This window comes from Limanda limanda, chromosome 16, assembly GCF_963576545.1.
Source record: "Limanda limanda chromosome 16, fLimLim1.1, whole genome shotgun sequence".
NCBI lineage: Eukaryota > Metazoa > Chordata > Actinopteri > Pleuronectiformes > Pleuronectidae > Limanda > Limanda limanda.
In genome coordinates this window covers 24282709-24305587 of record NC_083651.1, presented here as the reverse complement: position 1 = coordinate 24305587, position 22879 = coordinate 24282709, and the positions used below count along the sequence as shown (strand labels likewise).

The window sequence follows — 22879 nt, the reverse complement described above, 5'->3', positions numbered from 1 at the left end:
ATATAGAATTAAAACCAGTTTTACACAGGTAAAGAGCCTAAATAAATGACTGTACATCAAGTTCTGCACAGAAAAATAAAAACAAATAAAAGGTAAAAAGCAAATCAATACAAAAGTGAACAGGTAGCCTACTTACTTCTCTTTTACTTTACCTTGGCCAGTGGCATGGTAGGCCACATAGTTCCTTATTAAAATGTTAAGTGTCTCATACAGGTTCAGACTGACATCCTTATGACGTAATAATCCTTTCATTTTGGTTCTTGAGACCCAACCACTAAGTAGCCAGTTTAGTTTCCTTTAAGAACAACTCCCTTTTCAAATATTTCTGTTGGTAACCGCCTCCTGTGCGGATGGAATATTATTCCTGCAAACGAGAACAGTCTCTCAACCGGAGCTGAAGAGGGGAGGGTTGTGTTAAATCAAACAAAAAGGAGCTTGATAAGTGGTTACTGCTGAAGAGAAAGCAGGTCTTTTCTGGTGTCCTCCAGAAAACGAAGGGTCTCTAACTCAGCTTTGCTGTGGCTTGTGATCTCCTGTCTTTCCTGGACTTGAGTTTCTTCAGCTGAGAAAACAAAGGAGTCATCTTCCTCATCATCTTGGAGGCTGGAGGAAGCCGTTTCACTCTCTGCCACCAGGCCAAGATCTTCAGCTGAATGGAGCATAAACTGGTGGATTTGCCTCCTTTCTCCTGACAATCGTGGTGGTAGCCAGCGCATTTTGAAGAATGGGTGAACTCGTGAATTGTTTTTGGATTCGTGGAGAAAGTATCTTGAGTATTTCAAATACAAAATTACTTCACTCTAAAGTATTTTGTTACAAATTACGTTAGATTTTTTATCGGCCCTATCAAATACAAATGACAAAATACTCGAAGTAATTGAAATACTGCCCATCTCTGTGTGCAACCTAACCAGAGTGTTCACTGACCCATACACTCACTACAAAGCCCGAGTCCAAGCCTTCACAACCACCCAGACATCCAGCTGGACCAAATCAGGCTGGTTCCAGCCCCAAGTCAGACGGTGAGATACCACAGACACAGTTCAAAATATGTTACAGACAAATATTTAAGAACATGTTGCCCAACATTTCCCTCAAAGGGCAGCCATCATTAGGCTGCTTCTTTTTTTAAATGACAATTCTTTGTCCTGTGATTACTCTCGTCTTAGTTGATGAAATTAATTAAATGTTTCTCCCCATAGCTGTGCTGGGACCTCCTGATGTGTCTGTCTCTGGCTGTGGGAACTGTTTGATCCTGCAGCTCAAACCTCCTGCAACAAAGGGCCTCCAGTGCAGCCTGCAGCTGGAGAACCTATACAGAGGAGTGATCCTGCATGTGCAAAGGACCAGGGATGGGGCACAGGTATTTGTTACACAGTAGCACTTCTCAATATTTTTTATATTTCCATTTTGACTCTACTGTAGGATTGTTGTTTTTGTTTTTCCTAACCTTCAGTTTCACAAACAGTGTTTGCAGCACTAACAAACTAATGTGTAACAATGAAAAATTATTTAATTATTTATTAGTTAATCACTAGAAAATCACTAGAAAACTAGAAAAATCATCAGAAGAATCACTGTCTTTGGAAGTTCCATACATGCCACCAGAGCAGGGACAATACAGACTAATCAAAGACTTGTGTCTTCCTGTGTTTGAGAAAATGTTCAGCCGGAGGAGAACAAAAAGGAATTCATTTTCATATCTGTATATTCAATCTTATGGCCTGCATTCGTGCCAGCTAGAATGTACGAATATGATAAGATGTAAGTGGAGGGCTAAACCATTTTTGAACAGAGTGATGGTCAATCACACTTCCTGCCCCAAATTAGGGTTATAAAGCAGAAAACAAATGATTCTTTGATTCTTTAAGCAGATATAGGTCCAGGGTATGTGGGTTATATTTTCTTATCTTTACCAACTTCGAGTGTAAAAAAAAAATAAAAGATTATATTAACAGACTAACTGATGCATTTTACACTTTAGTGGATATGTATTGTTGTTTCTTTTTCTTGTTCTGAACATCAGGTATGCAGCCAACTCTTTCTTGAGAGAAAATACAGTACTTTGACGCAGGAAATGATTTTCATCACTCTTACTACGTCAACAGTTTCTGTTAACACTTTAGAAATGGGTGAAAGCTGAACAAAGAAAGAAAGGTGCACCACTTCAATAATAATAACAGAAATAAGGAAACTGTACACGTTTGCTGGTAACAAGTACACTTCTGAAGTTCTTTAAGGATTCCCATTCTGCACTACCTTATTCTCCTACTCTACCACAATTCAAAGGAGGATATTAAACTTTTAGGAAAAATTACTTTCCATAATATTACTTTACTCCACTACATTTATTTACCAGCTATAAGTGATAGTTTCCGTACAGATTTCACATATACAGTCAGACAATTTGTTGCACCATTACATACTCAAGCATTAATGTGCTTATTAATACATTAGTAACCAAACTCCAGTAATTTCTTCCAAGTCCAACCTTATATTCTAAATGCTGTTTCAAGTTGAAAAGCTCAAGCTCATGTTTCATCTTAAAACTGTCACAAATGTATTGTTAATTTTACACAACAATGTGATTTGAAAGGATTCAAATTTAACATATTGAAAAATTATGGCTGGTGTTTTTTTAATTAGCTATTTTAGTCTTTCTTTCATTTGCCAAAAAGGCCAGAAAGCATATCACAGCATGACATGTATTCTTTTCCCCCAAGATGATTTAACTAGTGTCATGGAAATTATTATTAATTAAATCTAACTGTTCTCTGTGTTATGAAACACAAACATGTTGTTCACATAGCTATGCTCAAAGTACAGGTGGAATGACCTAAAGAGCATTGCTATAAAATCTAAGTAATATTTGCAACTGCCTGATACAAGTACTGTAGATGTCTGTTTGTTTGGCCATGGATGAACTTGAGACTATTTGATGTTCTAAATGTCTATTCCCTCAGGAGAGGAGGATGACTGTTGCCTCTTTTCTGATAGGTTCCAACCACTGAACTTGTGATGTTCGCGTGGTATGGGACGATGATGTAGTGACGTCAGATTGTGTATTTAAGACAGCCTTCCTCTCATCCAAATCGTCAGACCTTCAATACCTGCAGTGGTGTTGACAGCTCTGTCCCGCTTGGCCAAGTATTCACTCAGAAACTCTGTTTGTATTCAACTCTATTCTCTGTAAATTGTTTTCTTGACCATTAATTAAATACTTTGATATCATTGAATTGATCACTCAGTCTGATGGTCTATTTCCTCACCAGGGAATTAAAACAAAATTCCCAGCACAACTAGCGATTAAACTTTGCCTCACTTTTCACACTTTTAGCCCCATACACACCAGGTATTCATATGGGTTTTTTGTGATCCCATCACAAGGGGACAGCTCTAAGTACAGGTGAATGCATTTAGACTGGATAGCGATCGAATCATGCCAGACCACATTCAGAGGTGGTCTGGACCACATGTGCAGTGTGAACGTGAATGCATCCTTCACTGCATTGCACAAGGTTAATTCAGCACTTCTTGATAGTTGACCGACACCCCCACTCCTCTCTTTCTCATCCTGACAGACAGACACACACAAACAATGACATCGGACACATCTGTAAACTCAGACTGGGTAAAAACAACATTATTTGGTTTAACTTACACCAATGACATACATGTTCATTTGCATCTAGAGCGGGGAAGTGAGATCTGATCTAAGTGGTCACGGGAGACACATTCAGGATACGCTTTAATGCCAGACATGAACACACGTACTCAGTGCTGGCCACTTGTGATCGGATCTTTCAGGAAGGATGTTAGTACCTGGTGTGTACAGGGCTTTTAAGATGCTCTGTTGAATTACAGTAGCTCGTCTATGTTTTTTAAACAGCAACACAGGTGGCACCCTGTACAGGTGAATAGAGACTGATTTCTGATTCAAGATCTGTGCAATCAAAATTCACACAGTTGCAGTAGACATTTATTCTTATACATTTCGACCAGCAGAGAATGTGTTCCTTTGTGTTTGACATAGTTAAAACCGACAGTTTTTGTATGAGATCTGTGTTAACTGTTTTGAAAAAGGGTGTAAAAAATGTGCAACCCCAATGAAAAGGTGCCAACACACAGAGGACTTCTGCTCTACTAAGCAGGCGATAATGATCAAGTGGATCCCTCCTAACAGTATGTTTCAATATACAAGAAGGAACTGTAATGTAAGCAAAACCCAACATACTTAACATACATACATTAAAATCTCGTAATACGGCTTTTGCCTGTCATGACATCAGTGTTTATATTAAGGATTGAGCAATACCAAATATTCAGACTTGGTAAATAACAAATCATTTATTCCTCATGATTTGCTTTTAATTTTTTCCCCCTAATCTCCTGGTTTGTATGTTTCAGTTCAGACTGGATCTGCTGTACAGTGAAGAGACAGTGATCATGTACCTGCAGCCAGGTGTAGAGTACTGTGTGAGCATCTCTGTGACAGCACTCCTCAAATCCAACCATGTAACCAGTAAACCTCACTGTGCATTCACCAGCCATCCTCCATCCAGAAGCTCATGTATGTCACTCTTGTTTACCCAAATGAAATAGCCAAAACTAATGCAAAAATGTGTGATCCTTTTTCTTCTTTTGTGCCATCAACTTTTAAACGTTGACTGGTGCAATAAACCATCAAGACATATATATCTCTTCACCTTTTCTCTCCTGCTTTGTTCAATAAGGAAATTTAGATAAGAACATGAATCTTGTGATAACAGATATGATGACAGTTTTACATGGTAAATGGACAGTACTTGTAAAGCGCTTTTCCAGTCTTATCCACCAATCAAAGTACGTTACAGTGCATCTATACAAAGCACTTAATCACACATCTTTCATACACTGGAGGTGATGGTTGATGTTGAACATCATTTACTTTAGGACAACATTTTCAATTCGTATTTCCCTGGACAGTGAACATTTTAATGTAAATTTGGGAATTTGAGTATTGTTTTAAGATAACCCACTGTATAAACGTATCCTCTGCTGTGAAGTGATGTACTCAGCTGCCAGGTAATCAGGTGTCACTAAAGCTGTCTGCATGAAAATAGGATTTTTTGAGTATCTAAATGTTTAACATCTTTATGTCATTATATATGTTTGAATATACTAAGTTATAAGTTTATCATTGAAGCATAACCACAGTAAGTACATGCCAATTACCAGTGAAAACTGAAATCTAACTGAATTTTCAGTGTTTCCAAATGTAATACCATTTCTGATTTAAGTAAAAATGTATGTTCCAAAAAGCAGAGTTGCGTCATCTGACATATTGTCCTCTTTTCTAACAGTGTATTTGGTTATCAGCCTGCTGTCTTTTTTTTGTTTACTGGGCTTCCTCATAACTTGATTGGTTGTTAATGGTGGTCAGCGGAGCTTCACAATACTAAGACAACACTTATCCACATGTCTGGTAAGTAATGCAACTGTGCTGGAACACAGATAATTATTTGAAACAAGGTGAAGCTTAAACTATTGAATGTAGCAGGTGAATTAGTACAGGTCAATCAAAAGTCATGCAATTTCTCAGGATCTCCATCCAGATCACCATCATTATATAAAAGATGTAACCATTCTTTTATTATATTTTCAGAATATACGAAAAAGCAATCTACCAAAGTCTATTCACAATATTAAAACTAGGACAGGGACGGGAACAGAATGCTCCTGTAAGGATTTCTGTAAATTGGATGATTTAAGTGTGACTGTCTCTGTCATTGTCTCTTTAATCTCCAGTCATACACAAGTTCATCATGAAGGGACCTGAAGAGCAGCTGTGAGAGGGAGAGGAAGCCTATGAACTGGCACTATCCCTAAAGATCAGAGGAGCTAGATTGGGGCAGCTAGTTTTAGAGCTGGCCGAAGCTCTGAGAGAAAAATCTCTGGTTAAGTATCAAAGTGAAAAGTTTTCATAAATTGTTATAATACTGTCTTTATGTCAGTATTTCAATTTTGTTCTGACTCTAAATGTAATAAAGTGAATGAAGTCATTGTAATTTAAAACACTTTAAAACTGAAAGAATACTTGGATCGCATGATCATTGATCGCATTCATAAATACCTTAACTTATGAATGATACTTGATCTTAGCAATAAGATTATATATTAATAACCACAATTGAGTTGTTCTCATACATGGGTTTAGCGTAATAAAATCAAAAAAGTAAAAATACGAAACTGTACAGAATATATTTTGAATCCTGCTGTCCAGCCTCATCTCTACCAGATGAGCAAAGTGATACTTTTTCATTAATTCTTTGGTTTTACTAACAAGCTGTTGTACTATACGATGAGAATATGCCATTTGATGATATTAATATTTCATATGCCTCTCTTAGGTTTTCATTAAACAATTTTCATTAAAATGAAGCATGTTGACAATTTTCTCCAGTTCTCCATGTTTTTTCAACAAATGTATTTTATACTTTGACCTAATCTGGATGGTGATGTCTTTATCATGGTGGCACACCACCTTGATGTGTGCAAAAAATTTGGAAAGGTGCATTTACAACTAAAATGAAAATAGTAAACCAGCTTTGATGTAATTACCATTCATTCAAAATCAGTTAATAAAATCAACTAATAAACTTTTTTCCGATATCTGACGTCATCAGTGCTCTGGGTACACAGGGTTAATTAACTCTTTATCAAAGTCTAATTTGGATCACTCTTGCTATTTTCTTTGGCTTGTGTTTGATTTGCTAATATTGAAAAGGTCCACATTAGCTTTCATTCAACCATCTAATTCCCAAATCTCTTAGGGCTCTATTGAAATTTATCTCATCCCAAATGTGTTTGTAATATGGCGTTTGCTGGGCTAGGTTCATGCTCACAGATATAGAAAGATAGATATCTCATTGACATGTTACACATGTCGCTGCCATGTGTCACTTTTGTTGCCATATTGACGAGGTCAAAATTTGTGAGTAAATAAATACATGTGAGAGATCCATATTTGACCATAAATTCTGAGGCTTTGATCATCTCAAAAATATGTCATACATCTATTTCCACCTAAAATACATTTGTATTATAAAGGGTTACATTACTGGACATAAAATAATATTTGTTAAGTCTGAACAGAACTGAAGTTGTTATATTATTTCATATTGAAATATTATCATATGTAATATTTCTAAAGCAGTTTTGGCAGGGGGTTGTGGATGGGGGCCATAATTGTCCGTACTGTGTTGAGAGGATTTTTTCGCTAAATGTGTTTAGTATTTTTGAAAATAATATTTTTTTCATTATTGTTTGCTTTAAAAGATAAATAAAAAGTTGGGGTAACAAAGTGCTATTTTAAAGGGTAAAATACTGAAAATGTATACATATTTGGTAATTATGATCAGGAATAATGTTGGTTGAAAAATTAAGTCATTAAAATTAGAAAATGAATCATATATATATATAATTTATAGCATTTAGGGAGGGGATAACTTCCCTTGGAAATCTTCCTCTGCTCTCCCTCCCACTCCCAACACACAGGCGCATACACACACCTGCTGTAGCCCCTCCCCTTCTAGAAGCCGCTCTCGACAGGCCTTTTTTTACAGCGTCACCAACTGTCAGATTACTGGAAGCCGACGGCAGTTTCGTTTCCGCGAACACTCCGCCTCTTGTGAGTAAACTCTACCAGGAAACACTCGGTTCAGAAGTGAAACAGCCCGTCACACACTTGCTGGACTTAATGATAACCTCAGAGGAGCCTCAAAGAGAGATGTCAGCCATCATCATTGCCTTCCTCCTGACTCTTTCTACACCCACAGGTAATTTCACTTTGTCGCGGAGCCGCTGTGTGTCAGGTGTCAACTGTTCGGGAAAATACGTTGAAGAACATATAAATGTTTGATACTGAGGGATTGATCACCTGCTCAGAAAATGAACGTTATGTTTCTTATTTCTTGTCCATATTATTCATATACCTCGGGTAGAGATGCTACTTTTGGTGAAATAATGTATGAAGAGTGCATTTTGATACCCTGAGGATGATCATAACAAAGGCAACACAAGTAGTTGTGGCTTTATTCAAGGGCAGTAGTCATGACCATGACATTTCTGTTTGATATAACCACCATTTGAGCATTCAATGAACACTTTACTGATCCTGGGTATAGTTCCTGCAACTGCTGTCACACAGCCTCAGTACTTCCATGTTGACATGATGACATCACATAATGTCTGCAGATTTGTCAGATGCACCATCTCCTGTTCTTTCACATCCCAATGGTTCTCCTGGATTTACATCTGCTGACTGGGGAGGGCACTGAAGATTACTGAGCTCACTGTCATGTTATTTACACCAGGTTTAGTTTTTTGCTTTGTGACATGGAGCATTATCTTAGACCCTGTACACACCTGGTATTAACATGTGTTTTTTGTGTGGGAAGTAACCACATTACTTTGGATAAAGACACTAAGTAGAGACTCAGTCTGTCATGGCTTTTCATTTGAAAATTCAGCACATGTTCATTAAAGAGGTACATTTGTTCCAAATTAATATTATCTTGAAGATATCCGCGGGATTTATCAGGGTAACTTCAGGTTTACTTAAGGGTTAATCACCATGGTAACTTATGCTGAACTCCTAACTTTATAGTTAATTTGGAGATTAGAGATGAACCTGTATAAAAGCACCACCCACTGACCAATCAATTCCTTTGAATCATGACATCAGCATTCTTAGAGGATCCCATGGAGCAAAATAAGATCCTGTGAAGGGTCTTCAGAGACCGACACCTTTTACCTACTCCGATGAGTATCTTTATGAAAGATATAGCCTCTCATCAGAGGGCATGATAAACCTTTGTCAGTTGCTGGAGCCAAACATAACCAACCTGACACATATGAACAATGTGCTCACAAAACCACAGACAGTCTGCATATTCCTATGTTTCTAAACTTGTGGGAGTTACTGATATCGATGTACTGGGTGTGTTTCTTGTTTCCATTCGTTATTATGTTGTGTCCACGTAATATCTATTTTTCCCAAGTGTTCCACACAATCAGGTTTATTAACAGCTCTCCTTCCTGCATTAAGCAGGAATATCTCCCCATATTTTTCAAATATAACAGTTTGCTCCTCTTTGCTGTCAGTACAATTGTCCATGTCGGTGATTGGTCATATGCAGTAAACACCGCCCCTTTACGTTCATGCACTCAAATTAAATGTAGGAAAGCATGTGTTGACTTCAAATTAATAACCAGCTTTGTGTTATCTATTAGCCTGACAAATTTTGTATGGTCCCGATCGTAATCTGGGGGTTAGTGTTAGGTAGGTTGATGGATAAACGGGGGCGTTGCTTCTTCTGCGACAATGAAGTTGAAACACTGCGTTGCGTCATAATGTGCGGAAAGAACTTCTCGCCTTCAGTGTGTATGTTGTTGTCTGCTCGTCTCTGTCACTCTTCACAAAGACAAAAACAAGCACTTTTATTTAGTTATCATTCGATGATGTCGGATAATGATTCTTGAACGTTCCTCTCACTTTAACCCTGATGTCCTGGCTGTGCGCTCCATGTCTTGTCTCGCTGTGTGTGTGGTCGAGGGCGAAACAAACAAACACAAAATAAACTTCAGTACTTTTCAGTTCCTAATTACGTCTGATTAGTGTTCGCTAGAAACACTTTTGGAGTCTCAGGGATAAACAATGTAGCTGATTAGTGACCTGAACAGAACAAAAATAACATGCCTCCATACTGCTTGTGTGGTGTCATTTAAGTGTCCGCAAGCCACCACATTCATATTCGACTCGAATATGAATGTCGACATCATTAACATTGTGTTTTAAGCCTAAAAGTCCAACAGAAGTGTCTAATCTAGTGGACGCTAGCATTTCCGACGGCCCCTGGATGCACCCTCGTCAGAAGATATCAGCGAACATTTTGGCTTAAAACACGGTGTAAATTACCTCGTTTCGAGTCTTGCAGACACTTGGATGACCACACGAGCAGTATGGAGGCATGTTATGGTTTTTCTGTTATTTTATTATATCTGAAGAAGTACTCACCATTGACTTCGATTGTATTGGATTCTGCTCTAACAAAGTACTCCTGAGACTGCAGAAGTGTTTTGTGGACTCAAATACTTAACCTACCCCTCCATCTGCAGAGTGGTGAGTAGATGATGACAGAAATTTGATTTTTGGATGAACTATCCCTTTAATGTGAACATTAACTGACGACGCCATATGATTAGCCGATTGGATTATTGCATGGGCGCAGGTCTACGTAGTCGGCAAGTGTCTAAAGTGTCCATCCATGAGTGTAATTATGATAATTCCTACTTAATTTGTCTATGTTTGCAGTGGTATTGGGAATCCTCAGCAGACCCACAAATGTCAACTTGACCTCCTACAACATGAACCTGGTGCTAAGTTGGAATCCATCTAAAGGGGCAGCCAACAACCTGGTCTACAGAACGGAGTACAAGTGAGTCAACACTAACATAAGCACCAAGAAACCCTGTCAGGGCCATGTAGATCAGTTTGTGTCTGTTTTGAATTTTTTATGACTTTACTTATCACTGCTGTTCCACATGCTACCTCTCTTAATTTATAGAGATATCTATCTATTGTGCTGCTGTGTGATGGCCACAAATATTTAATACAGTTAAGTAAAATGAAACTGTGTTCTACGTTTGTTCAACTACTGCGACAGAGTCTGAAAGTAGATGTTTCAAGCCAAGTGTGAGTTGAGTTGACAACGCTTTCATACTAAAGGAGACACAGCTGAACTACTACAGGATGAACAAGAGGCAAGATATCTGCCCATCTCCAAATGGCAGACAATTAATGACCTTAATAAACTTTGAAGAACAAAAATAAGCTGCAAAGAGAGGCAGACACATTACACTTTCATCATCACTTTCAGTATAGCAGGCAGCTGTGAGAAGCCACTGTCCACTACCTGCTCAGCAGAAAACAGAGCCTGATATTTCCCTCAGGACAGCTGATATTTTTAATTGGACTTGAATTCCTCAGAAGAACTTTAACACAATTCCAAATTAATACTAAAGCTGCTTTCAGACATGCACTGAACTCCGAAGATCATCAGCATTTTCTCCAGAGGAGGTGTATGTGTGAACACAAATGTCCAATTGAGAGCCTCTAAAGACTTTATTTATGCAAAAGGCTTAAAGTTGATCTGGAACAGCGGGATATTTACTGTGTATAAGCAGTTGTTTTCTAACAGACAGTTCTATCAGTCACATTAAGTGAATGATAATAACATGTTAAATATGTGATCCTCAGTCTGCTGGATTCTGGACACAAACCCAACTCCAAATAAAGTGCTAATGTTGCTCTGTGTCTGTTTGATGTTGCTTGTATGCACATTAGGGTGATCAAACGCTAAATGTGAGGGTTCAAATGAAAATATGTCTTCAGCACAATTAATGTAGCTTTAAAAATGCAAATTAATCTAAAGTACTAGCAGACTTGCTTGTAATCAAGCCCAGGGTCAAACATCAAGGGTTCTTCCAATACTTTTTGTATGTTGTAATTACAAACACACTTACTAACTGAAATCATTACTGGCAAATTGGTAATACCTGTGCAATATTTGTTCACAGAACTTCAGTCGTCACAAACTACACAACAGGGTGTGTGAACATCTCCACCCTTGAATGTGACTTCACTCGCCTCAGCCATCCCAGCCATCCATCCATCACTGAGAATGGAAAGTATACTGGCCGAGTGCGGGCACAATTGGGGTCAGAGAGTTCTGCCTGGGTGGAAAGTAACCACATTACCTTGGACAAAGACAGTGAGTAGAACCGCTGTGTATCATGGCTTAACACTTAAACTCTGCACATGTTCATTTAAAGAGGTCAATGTTAACAAAAGGTGCACAGTGACTGTACTGTATCTGGAAATACAAGTGATCTTCTCTCAGAGACATAGCTTGTAAAAACTTATGATGAGATGTATTAAAAATAATTTGTTTAGCTGAATCATCAGCCACCAGAATTCAAATAAAGATTACATAATTGATTGGTCTACCAAAAAATCTGATTTAGTTTTATGTAATGTAGCTAAATAACTGTAATTTAACGGACGCCAAACCCACTGAAAATTCAGTTTGCAAGAGAGCTGCAAATGGATGCACTGTAGAATGTGTGTGTGAAGCGCTTTGAGTGTCATCAAGAATAAAAAAAGGTGCTATATACATAAAGACCATTTAGAGACCATATACTGTTCTGGTTCAGGCTTCACAGTGCTCATTTAGTTATTTTCAAACAGCAGGAGGTAGCTGTGTTCAGCAAGTTTTAACAACCAATTTTACACAACCATTTAAAAAGAGCAGATGGTGATAGCTCATCCTGGTGAACACAGTGAAGCATTTAACAGCTAAAGAGCCAAATATTTTCCTTATTTACTATTATTTAAGCAGAGCTTGAAAGTCCAATAAAAGTACTTTATTTAAGTTAGAAGACATTTTATTCCAGTACTAACAAAAATGTACTGAGATAAAAGTAAAAGTTATTTCAGTTAAAATGTTGATAATAAGGATATTTGATGAAAGTATTAAAATAAAGAACATCAATAGGTTACCATGCATTGGTTATGGTATTGTTCTATGTGAAAACAAGTTAGGCAACTTAAAGCCTCTGCAAAACAGTTGATAATTGATGGTTACATTAGATAATGGTAACTTAAAGCTATAGATTAGACAATACTGTTAATTTTAATTTGAGCATTAAGCTACATAGATCAAACTGCTGCCACTTAAACCAATTAAAACGAGAATAAAGCAGCTAAAGAGTGAAATATAACAAATGGTTGATTTGTTGCACACACCTGTCTGAACAGCTCTTTGTAATACTTTTGCATAATGAGGTCCTCCACAATGTGCTCAAGATCCAACTTCTCTGCTCTTTCATTCTGAATGTGAAACTGTATAACCCGTCAACTCAGAATCTCTGTCTCAATGTAAAATATAACCCGTCAACTCAGAGTCTCTGTCTCAATGTAACGTATAAACCCTTCCACTCAGTCTCTGTCTCAATGTAAAATATAAACCTGTCCACTCAGTGTCTCTGGCACAATGTCAAATATAACCCGTCCACTCAGTGGATGAGTTTGGTTCAATATTCACTTGGACTTTCGAACTAGATGTTCTGTACATGGTTAAAGGTCAAAGTCCCTTGACCTCACATTGGGCCTCATTCACAAACAGTGCGTACGCACAAAAATGTGGTTAAACCTTGCGTACGAACGTTTATCTGGGATATATCAATATGTTCTCACCTAAATTTGTTCGCAGAGTACTAGCAAATCTAGAACTTCCTCAGACCATGAGTATGCACAAATGATGAAGGCCAGACCTAGAAAATGTAAAACACGCACCCCTTCAATGCATAGTATATTAAAACTCCCATTGATTTAAATAAAAATAGTAGATAGACAGCAATATTCTAATTTACTAATGCATTGACCAAGTATTATAAATACTAAAGTTTCCCAGCGATTGTTAGGGTAACTAGTAGGACTGTGTTGAATTTGTGCTAAGTGTGTCTAGATAACCGAGTATACATACAGAAGGGGATAATGGAATATCGCAGCCATGAATAAAAAAAAAGCTAAACTTGCCTCATTAATCAATAAAATCTACTTGAGATCCAAAACGTACTGCTCCTAATGTGGTCTTACCAAGCAGCTTTAACACACAATACACAATTTATATGTCAAATTAAGTCAATAACCTTTTTGTATTTACAACTACGGTCTGGAAATTTAGCTTTTCCATTGTTTAATTCAGGACCAAAGCTTTGTTAGGTCTTGAAGAAAAGCTTCCTCCTTACTTTTTGTGCCATTAAAGAAGCTGTGACCCACTCTTTTCTCTTTCTTCCCCAGCCATCATTGGTTCACCCAATGTCTCTCTTGTGTCTAATGGGGCCGCTATCGAAGTCAGTATTATAGACCCAGTGATGGTGATCTCAACCCTCAGAAATGTTTACATTTTTGCCACTTACAAAATCACCTACTGGAAGGACAGCCAGAAACACAAGGTGGATACATGTTTTTTATTTCTAAGAAGATCTCTTATGTATTATATATAGATTTGTGTGGAAGACTTTTAGGAGCAAAAGACAAAGCATTATGTTTGGGGAAATGATTAATTGCTTGACACTTGACAAACAAATCTCTACCCAAGTATGCTTCTTATGGTATCTTCAGAAGTTGTTCAAGTGTACGTAGGCAACTGGACTTGCTTTTGTTTCTTGAAGATGTTTCAACTCTGTTCGAAGAGTATTCTTCGATTCTAGATCACAAGCAAGTCCAGTTACTTAAGTACACTCGTACGATTTCTGAAGATGCAATGTGGTAAGCATCTTGAATTAATACATGAATTTTCCTTAGTCATAATAACATGAGGTTTTTTTCTCCTCTTCCCATTATTTGTGTTAACTGGCAATGTTAATGGAAGCACAACGTTGTTTCGAAGGTTATGTTTACGATGTTGCCCTAATTAACATGTTTTTCGCTAAAACCATTTATAAAAGTAAATTATCAGTACAATTAAAATTTTGGGATTACATGTAGATATCTCATTAGTACTGATACACAAAAATAAAGAGCCGCTACAGTATATATCTAATGCAGATTGCACATCTTCCCATCTTCGCATACCATTCTGGGAAAGCAAAGTGTTACTGTGCAGCAATTGAGAAATCAAAAAATTAAATTAAATGACATGAGCCCCTCAGAAAAGAAAGGTGTTTCAATGCAGTAATGCATTGTCACAATATTGTTTAAGTTTATATTTACCCTGGTCATGTCCTGTTTCTATGTCAAACTCAGATCCATCAAGTCCATTCAGATGCACAACATATATTCTGTGCTAGAGGATAAGATGATTTTCAATGATAATGAGTGGCTTGCTATATTTTACTCCATTCATTTCATTGTCTCTGTATTGCGCTCCAGCTACTTCAGACCATTTTGGTTGGACTACATCACACACCTGATTACTTGTCTGTTGCTTCCTACAGGCCAAACACATTAGCAATATAATTCAAAACCGAGTGGTTCTGAATGACCTGGACCCATGGACCAAGTACTGTGTTCAAGTCCAAATCAAAACAGAAAGGAATCCCAACCCCAGTAAGCCCAGCAGAATTTTCTGTGAAAGTACCACCAATGGTAAGTGTCTTTTGCAGGATTTATATTCATTTATTTATTTATAAAAATACAAGGGTTGGACTGTTGAATTTCCTGCCATTCACTTGGAATTTTTACCACGTCCTGAAATGGTGGGGCATCAAGCTAACCTTTCATATGTTACCATAATTGCAACAAGACACCGATTTTTAGCTATTGCAGTTGCAGGGCTTTAGGGATGACGGTGGCAGTTTAGGAGTTGGGTTCAACATTCACTTGGACCTCAGGACTAGATGTATGTGGTCAAAGGTCAAAGTCACTTGACCTCACATTGGGCCTCATTCACAAACAGTGCGTACGCACAAATATGTGGTTAAACCTTGCCTACGAATGTTTGACGCACAAATCTGGGATTCATCACATCAGTAAGCACAAATGTGAAGCATCTAAAAACTTTGATATAAAAAGTAAACAAGTGAAATTTTGATAAACATTTACAAGCCAACATGTTGAGTTCTGAAGTGACAAATTCAAACCAAGTACCAGTAGATTTAAATAGGAAAAAATACTGATTACTTCTGCTGTTCTTTGTCTGATTTTTCTGTAGAACAAGAACCTCCTTGGGTGGCAGCAATTCTGACATTTGTCTTCATGGCAATTGCAGCGGCTCTGGTTGTGATTGTGGTGGTGTATCGGAAAAGTATATCTCACTTTCTTTGTCCTACAGATTCACTGCCGCAGCACTTCAAAGAGGTGTGTATGTTTATATGTATGTGCGTGTACTGTTTTTGTCTTCAAGGTTCTTTTGTAATCACAGATTCACCTTAAAATTCAGACAATTAATTTCGGGAGCAACAAAGCATGATCTTAAATGTTCACAAAATTGGCATGCTGATTTCAGATGTATGCATGTAATTGGATCTTAAATGTTGGCATTCATGCAGTTAGACTCAGAAAGTGTCCCTTCAGTTGGATATTTAACCATTTTATTAATGACTTTGTATTAATATAAATTAAGTTTTTCTCAATTGTTAAGACACTTAAGGATCCCCTTGATCTTCATCATCACCTTCTTAGCACAGCAGAAGTCTTCTCAGTTGGAGGAGGAGGTGTATGTGTGAACGCAAATGTCTGAGTGAGATTCTCCTGAGTTTCTTCGGTCTTTGTCTGCTGGCCCCCTAGTGCAAAGTCAGCAGAAACTTTGGAGGAGATTATGTGCGAATACAGCTGGAGATCCTCCACAGGATTGACGTGAGCAAGTGTGGGGGGGGGGCAACAGACGCAAAATTAAAACACCTAAAATAAAACACAAACACAGACGAAGATGTCAAGAGAGTTCTTGGTGATAATAGCGCAAGGCTGTTGTTGACAAAATCAAGTGATCCCCGCAGCAGAATTAATGTGTTACATTCTGCCTCTAACTGCTGCGTCAACCCTCACCTCAGTCTTCCGGAGGATTTGTTGCTGTTGTGAACATGTCGGAGTGGAGAATCTACTCCATTGTTAATGGGGGAAAGGCAACCTCGGGAGAAAGTCTGGGCCGAGTCTCTTTTTTTCTGCATTTCAACAGATAATCTTAATCTCAAAAGGGCAGGGTTAAATTTTTTGTAAATTAAATAAAATAGAAAAATTACCTTGTGCTTTATTGCACATACTGTAATTACGATTCATTTGACTGACTAAGCCTAAACTAAATGTATCATTTTAGATTGTCTGCCTCTGTTTCAGCCTGTCTGTTAACTGTTTTGAAAATGAGTGAACACGACTGTTTAAGCAATCAACAAAAACTGAAGCACAAATCTGAATCAACTTGCCTCTTTCCTATCTCTAGTATCTGCTGGCACCACCCAACTCCAACATCTACTTGGTCATGCAGAATTCCCACCCACCGGAGGAGATCTATCACAAAGTCAGAATCATCGAAGATGACAGGACTGTGGAGGAAAGAGGTCCTCTGGTGGTAGAAATGACCGCCAGCAACAAACAGTCTGATGTAACAATGTGTGGGAGACACAAGGGAGAAACTATCAGCAGGGGGGACTTTAAAGCCACTGAGAAACAGTGAAATATCCTGCCCTTGCTTCACTTCAGAGTTATAATACAAACAACCCTGCTACAACCTCATATTATTCCTCAACCCAGGTGTTACTGTGAATGATTGTATAAAAGAGTCACAGAGACATACAGGAGTGATAGAGTGATCATGCAGGTGGTGGTATTTGTGCACTAATATTGCTCACAGCGCAGAGGTGTTGTAGTATGCCCCATTTCAGTCTCCCACACTGAAATATTTATTCATTATTCCTGAATCGGTATTAGTCCTAGGTCGAATCAAAAGTTTTTAATTCCTTAGCAAATAAGCATGCTCCCTTTAAAAAGCAGATCTTACCCCTGGTTTTCACCAGAAATCTCTGCGTTGCTGAAGTTAAAGCATTTGGGTAAAAGCACAGAGCTCAAAGACCCCAACGGATTGGCAAAATGTCCAACAGTTGAGAAATAAATGTGTCAGCGCAACAAGAAATGCCTGTACCCTTTAGTTTATAGTTTATAATCTAATACTTGGAACACACAGAAGATCTCTGCCCGAGGATCTTAATGTACAGTACATGACGGCTCATAAAATACTGAAAGATCTGATATGTAGCTTGGAGAAAGGCCATGGAGAGAGAAAAAAATCAAACATAGAGACCCTAGAACAGGAGTAATGTGGTCATGTGTTTTGGTTCTGGTTAAAAGCCTGGCAGATGAGTTCTGTGGAGTCTGGAGTTGATTAATAGATGTTTGGGTTAGGGAAGTAAAAAGGCTGCTACAATAGTCAAGGTGTAATGTAATAAAAGCATATAAAATACTTTCTGTGTCTTTAAAAGTTAAAGTTTCAAAATAATATTGAAATATTTCAGAGATGATAAAAACATGATGTATCAGCTGTGTTAGCGTTAAAAGTTAAATTGCTGTCAACCAATACGCCAAGTTTCTTTGAAGCAGGGTTGATATGATCCAATAAAAGACCAGCAGATGGCAGTATTTACCTGGGCATGTGCTCAGCTCCAATTCAGAGCTACAGTAAGAAAACAGTAAACAAATCGCTCTTTCGCAGTATCCCGCGGGCGGCCCTTCAGCCCCTCTGCAGTGGCTCCCTGTGCAGTGTCGTGCATGTCGCGCATATTTTTCCCGAACGGAAAGCGCACACACTCATGCCCCGGGGCTCCGGCCCCCGCCCCACTCACTCGCTCAGAGACACACACAGTGAGATCAGAGCTCGTTCACGTGAAGCAGCCTGTCAAATAAACATCTAGGGTTGTGCTGGTTGGTAGATATCAGTTCAGAAAAATAGTATGTGCCTTAACCATATTGTTGTGTTGTAATAAAAATTCCTTTGTGATATTGTAATGAATTGAGAGTCCAGATTTCTCTCCATCTTTGCTCTGATTTCCTACAATCCCTTTTACAGCTTCTAAAATTGTCATGTATCCAAGGTAGTTTTCTCTCAGATGCCTTTGTACTAGCTTTAACTGGAGCAACAATATTTAAGGATGACAGACACACAGAGTTAAAACTGTCAGATCATTGGTAAGAGAATATTCAGACAAGTGCTTTGGCAATCAAACATTTGGCAGAACGTTGAAATGCTGTGCTCATTAAAGATGTGAGTGTACGACCAGTGGGTTAAGACAATATTTACCAATGGTGATTTGAGGAAGAGACTTCCAATGAGAGTATCGCTGGGATACATGGCATACACAGTGAGGAAATATATACCAAAACCAATAAGATCCTTTAAATGTCAAAGATTTGGTCATACTGCTACGACATGTAAAGGAAAAAGAAGGTGTGCAAGATGTGGTGAGGATCATGAGTATGAGCAGTGTGGGAAAGGGATGCAACCAAAATGTTGAAACTGTTAAAGTGCTTATCTGAGATGGGAAATAGAAAATGTTTGGAGAAATTACACTAAAAGTTATCAATCCCTAGAAGCAAAGGGACAATGAGTAGGAAAGCAGTTCCATGGTGGACAGAGGGTTGTAGTTAAACCATTAAATAAAGATTTTTTTTTTTTTTTTTAATTAAAGAGAAACCAAAATTTTAGTTCACAGTTCTGACAATCTAACAGAGGAAAGGAAGCAAGGGAGCGAGGAAACTAAACAAACAAACCCATGGATTATACAGAGAAGAAAACAAAAAAAATGGTGGGATGGATGCACCTTTTACTTTACGGGATGAGGAGAGCTATAGGAAAAACTGGGTTAACATCTCCAGGGAAAGATCAAATCTGTTACATAATGATAAAACATTTGGGGAAGCAGACATAAATTTTACTTTTAGATATATATAATAAAATATGGGAAGAGGGAAAATTACCCACTAACTGGAAGGAAGAAGTCATCATACCTATAATAAACCAGGAAAGGACCCGACAAAACCAACAAGCTACAGACCAATTGCACTTACATCGCATATTGTAAAAATAATGGAAAGGATGATCACTGAGAGAATGACTTTCAATATTGAGAGCAGGGGCTTGTTATTTCCTTATCAGAGTGGGTTTAGGAAAGGAAGGGGAACAATGGATTCAATAATCTGTTTAGAGACAGAAATTAGAAAAGCTCCAGTTAGTAAAGAATTTATAATGGCAGTGTTGTTTGATGTTGAGAAGGCTTATGACATGGTATGTAAAGTGGGTTTAATGATTAAACTAGACAAAATGGGAATAACAGGATCAATCAATCAACTTTTAATTAGATAAAAAACTATTTATTTGATAGATATATCCAGGGCAAGATGGAAACGACTATATCGACCAGGTGTAAGGTAGATAACGGAACGCCCCAGGGCAGTGTCATCAGCCCAATACTTTTTTCCATCATGATTAATGATGTGTACTCAGATATAAGTGCTGATATAGGAAGATCATTATTTGCTGATGATAGGGCTTTATGGAAAAGCGTTGAAAACTTAAAATTTGTCCAAGAGAAGATGCAATGTGCAATGAGGGTGGTCGAGAAATGTGAATATGCATTGAGATTTAGGTTTTCATGGGAAAACACTAGAGTAATGATCTTTTCTTGGAAAAAGGTAAGAGAGTATTAAAAAAGTATGGGGAACAATTAGAGCAGGTAAGCACATTCTGATATCTGGGGGTTTTATGTCACACAAAGCTGACCTGGACTGTACATATAAATAAGATGTAGGAAAAATGCTAAATAGTTCTCAATGTAATGAGGTGTCTCAGAGGGTCTGAAAAGAGCTATGAAGAATATATATAGCACTAATTAGATCAGTTGTAGACCATGGGAGTATGGTTTACAGAACAAACAGGCTAAATAAATAGAGAGGATACAAAACCAGGAACTGAGACCATGTTGTGGAGCTATTAAGACCTCCCAAAATATAGCTGTTCAAGTGCAGATGGGAGAAATGCCCCTGAACCTCAGATACAAACAGCTTATGTGTAACTACTGGTCAAATCTTCAGGGACACAAAGAAGAAGAACACACAACTGTTGGGGCCCTTAGACCATGCTGAGAAAGTGAAAAAGATAAGACAGAATGTTATGTATGGACAGCAAATAAAATGGCAAAAAAGATAAGGTTGCATTAGAAAATATACAGTGCACCAGCTCCTTATCCTGTTACACCTACATGGTTAATTCCCACAGTAACATTCTACTTTTATGTCAAGGAAAAAGTGAAGATAGACAAAGGAAAAGACAGTTGGGCAGATATAGTAGAGGAAAGCCTGAGGATTACACACAATACTCTGGTCCCAATAAAGGAGCAAAAAAATGGAAAAACTGGATATGCTTTTGCTATCCAAGACCTAAACTTTCATGTGGATCCCAGCTCACAGGGGCATTGAGGGAAATTAAATAGACTGTCTCGCCAAACCATCATTAAAACAGGAAATAACTATGTAGGTAACATTCAGTGAGGACGAACCAAAACAATAATAAGGAGTAGCATGATGACAGAATGGCAAAAACAATGGGATGAGGGGGGGATAGGATGGAATCTGCATCAAATACAGCAAAAAGTGGGACGGATGAAAACAATGGGGAAAAACACTAGAGAACAAACAGTAATAGCAAGACTAAGAACAGGACTAAATAAAACAATTAATAGGGAAGAATCCATCAGGACAGTGTCAATGTGGTCATCTGTCACTACCAAAAATATAACACACACACACAAAAACTACAAAGGAGCTGAGGAGATGTGGGGAGGAAGAGTTTGACCTGAAGAGTTTTACTATTGGAGAAGGAAAATATAAAATATTTTTTTAGTTTTTAAAAGAAACTGGTTTAATGAAGAAGATTTAAGTTTAAGTAAGGTTGTTTGTTTTTATGTATTTCTGCAGGCGAAAAACTCTAAATCATACTCCAGCGTAGTAGGTGGCAGAATTAAACAACAATTAAACAACATTAAACAACAAAAGGAAGAAGAAGAAGAACACTTTCGCCAGTAAGAAACTGTCGCATCTTCATTTTCAGAAATACTCCAGCCCAGTCGGTGGCGGTAATACATCGGTAGGCGGGTTTTCCCATTTTCAACAAACACCAACGAGGAAGACATGCTTCTGCGTTTTCACGGGAACGGAGACGCAAGAGCCCTTCCGGGCCCCTCACGGCCCTTCCTACGTCCTAACGTGCGTCGGCCAATTTTTCTAACTAGACGGCAAAGCCCCGCAAGCGTCACCCGGCCGCGAGGGCTGTGATTGGTCTGCTGACTACATCATTTCCGGAGTCGCATTTCCGGTTCATACCCAGAAACCACGGAAGATTTAGAAGAACGAATATGGACCAGATAGAAGAGCACTTGGCAGAAGAGATCCGACACTATGCCCACTAGTATAACCCGTCACTAACCGGCGGATTTTTCCGCCAGAAAAAGGCTCTGCGGAGCCGCCGTGGCGATGTAAATAAATCGCTCTTCTTCGTGCAACACACGAAGAAGAGCCGACTTCGACAAAAAACATTACTGCGCCTAGTGTTCTGGCGGGGAATTGCATGGCAACACGCGCAACGGTTGGAGAACCATGAATGAGAACGAGTCCTGCGTTACAGCTGCGTGCCTGCTGGCCCCTGACGACGCAGAAGCATGCGCCGGCCTTTAGCTCTCTGGCAGCGGAGGGCCGAGTTGCGTTCGTCAGGCAGAACCTCAAGAGGAACTCAGAGTACACGAGAAGCTTTATGTGTTTCAACACGAAACACCAACATGTCCTCAGCTTCAAGAAAGCCAAACTACAAAGTGCCATAAGTAATGCCATTCAAGTGCTATTAAATTGTTAGTTTAAACTTTTATTCAAGGTATAGTCGGAAGAGGTGTGTTTTTAGTTTGCGGCGGAAGATGTATCGACTTTTTGCTTTCCTGATGTCAATGGGGAGCTCATTCCACCATTTAGGAGCCAGGACAGTGAACAGTCGTGATTTTGTTGAGTGTTTAGCTCCCAGTGAGGGAGCAACAAGCCGATTGGCTAGGGCAATCAATGACATTATCACGGAATGTATCTCTTGATGACCAGTGATTTTCCGTGGTAGAAGACAAAGGTTTCTTCTTTACTCCTCTCTCTCCACAACAGAGCCACTTCTGTTGGTGAGCCTTCACAACAATAAAGCAACTAAGCAGAATAGCTTACAATATGAAACGGACATTATTGCATGCACTCGCACACAGCTGCCTGTCAGTTCAATAACAGCCCTCATTTTTTAATGAAAGATGCACTTTACATTTT

At 38.5% G+C, this 22879-nt stretch overlaps 2 protein-coding genes across 2 annotated transcripts; both read left to right on the top strand.

Annotated features, from left to right (window-relative positions):
* Positions 1–724: 724 nt before the first annotated feature.
* Positions 725–5948, top strand: LOC133021296 (interferon alpha/beta receptor 2-like). The gene is made up of 6 exons (XM_061088075.1): positions 725–728; positions 915–1022; positions 1203–1363; positions 4408–4570; positions 5343–5464; positions 5788–5948. The coding sequence occupies exons 1-5, from the start codon at positions 725–727 to the stop codon at positions 5399–5401; spliced, it is 495 nt and encodes a 164-aa protein (XP_060944058.1). The 3' UTR covers positions 5402–5464; positions 5788–5948.
* Positions 5949–7620: 1672 nt separating this feature from the next.
* LOC133021205 (interleukin-10 receptor subunit beta-like) lies at positions 7621–18541 on the top strand. The gene is made up of 7 exons (XM_061087966.1): positions 7621–7817; positions 10355–10478; positions 11620–11813; positions 13904–14058; positions 15043–15193; positions 15759–15904; positions 16983–18541. The coding sequence occupies exons 1-7, from the start codon at positions 7739–7741 to the stop codon at positions 17214–17216; spliced, it is 1083 nt and encodes a 360-aa protein (XP_060943949.1). The 5' UTR covers positions 7621–7738; the 3' UTR covers positions 17217–18541.
* The last annotated feature ends 4338 nt before the right edge of the window (positions 18542–22879 follow it).

Excerpts from the sequence above, each read along its gene's own strand:
- LOC133021205 (XM_061087966.1), top strand. The coding sequence starts at position 7,739 with ATGATAACCTCAGAGGAGCCTCAAAGAGAGATGTCAGCCATCATCATT. Across the intron at positions 11,814-13,903 it reads CATTACCTTGGACAAAGACA|CCATCATTGGTTCACCCAAT; the intron begins GTGAGTAGAACC and ends TTTCTTCCCCAG. Across the intron at positions 15,194-15,758 it reads CTGTGAAAGTACCACCAATG|AACAAGAACCTCCTTGGGTG; the intron begins GTAAGTGTCTTT and ends ATTTTTCTGTAG.
- LOC133021296 (XM_061088075.1), top strand. Across the intron at positions 1,023-1,202 it reads TTCCAGCCCCAAGTCAGACG|CTGTGCTGGGACCTCCTGAT; the intron begins GTGAGATACCAC and ends TTCTCCCCATAG. Across the intron at positions 1,364-4,407 it reads GGACCAGGGATGGGGCACAG|TTCAGACTGGATCTGCTGTA; the intron begins GTATTTGTTACA and ends TGTATGTTTCAG.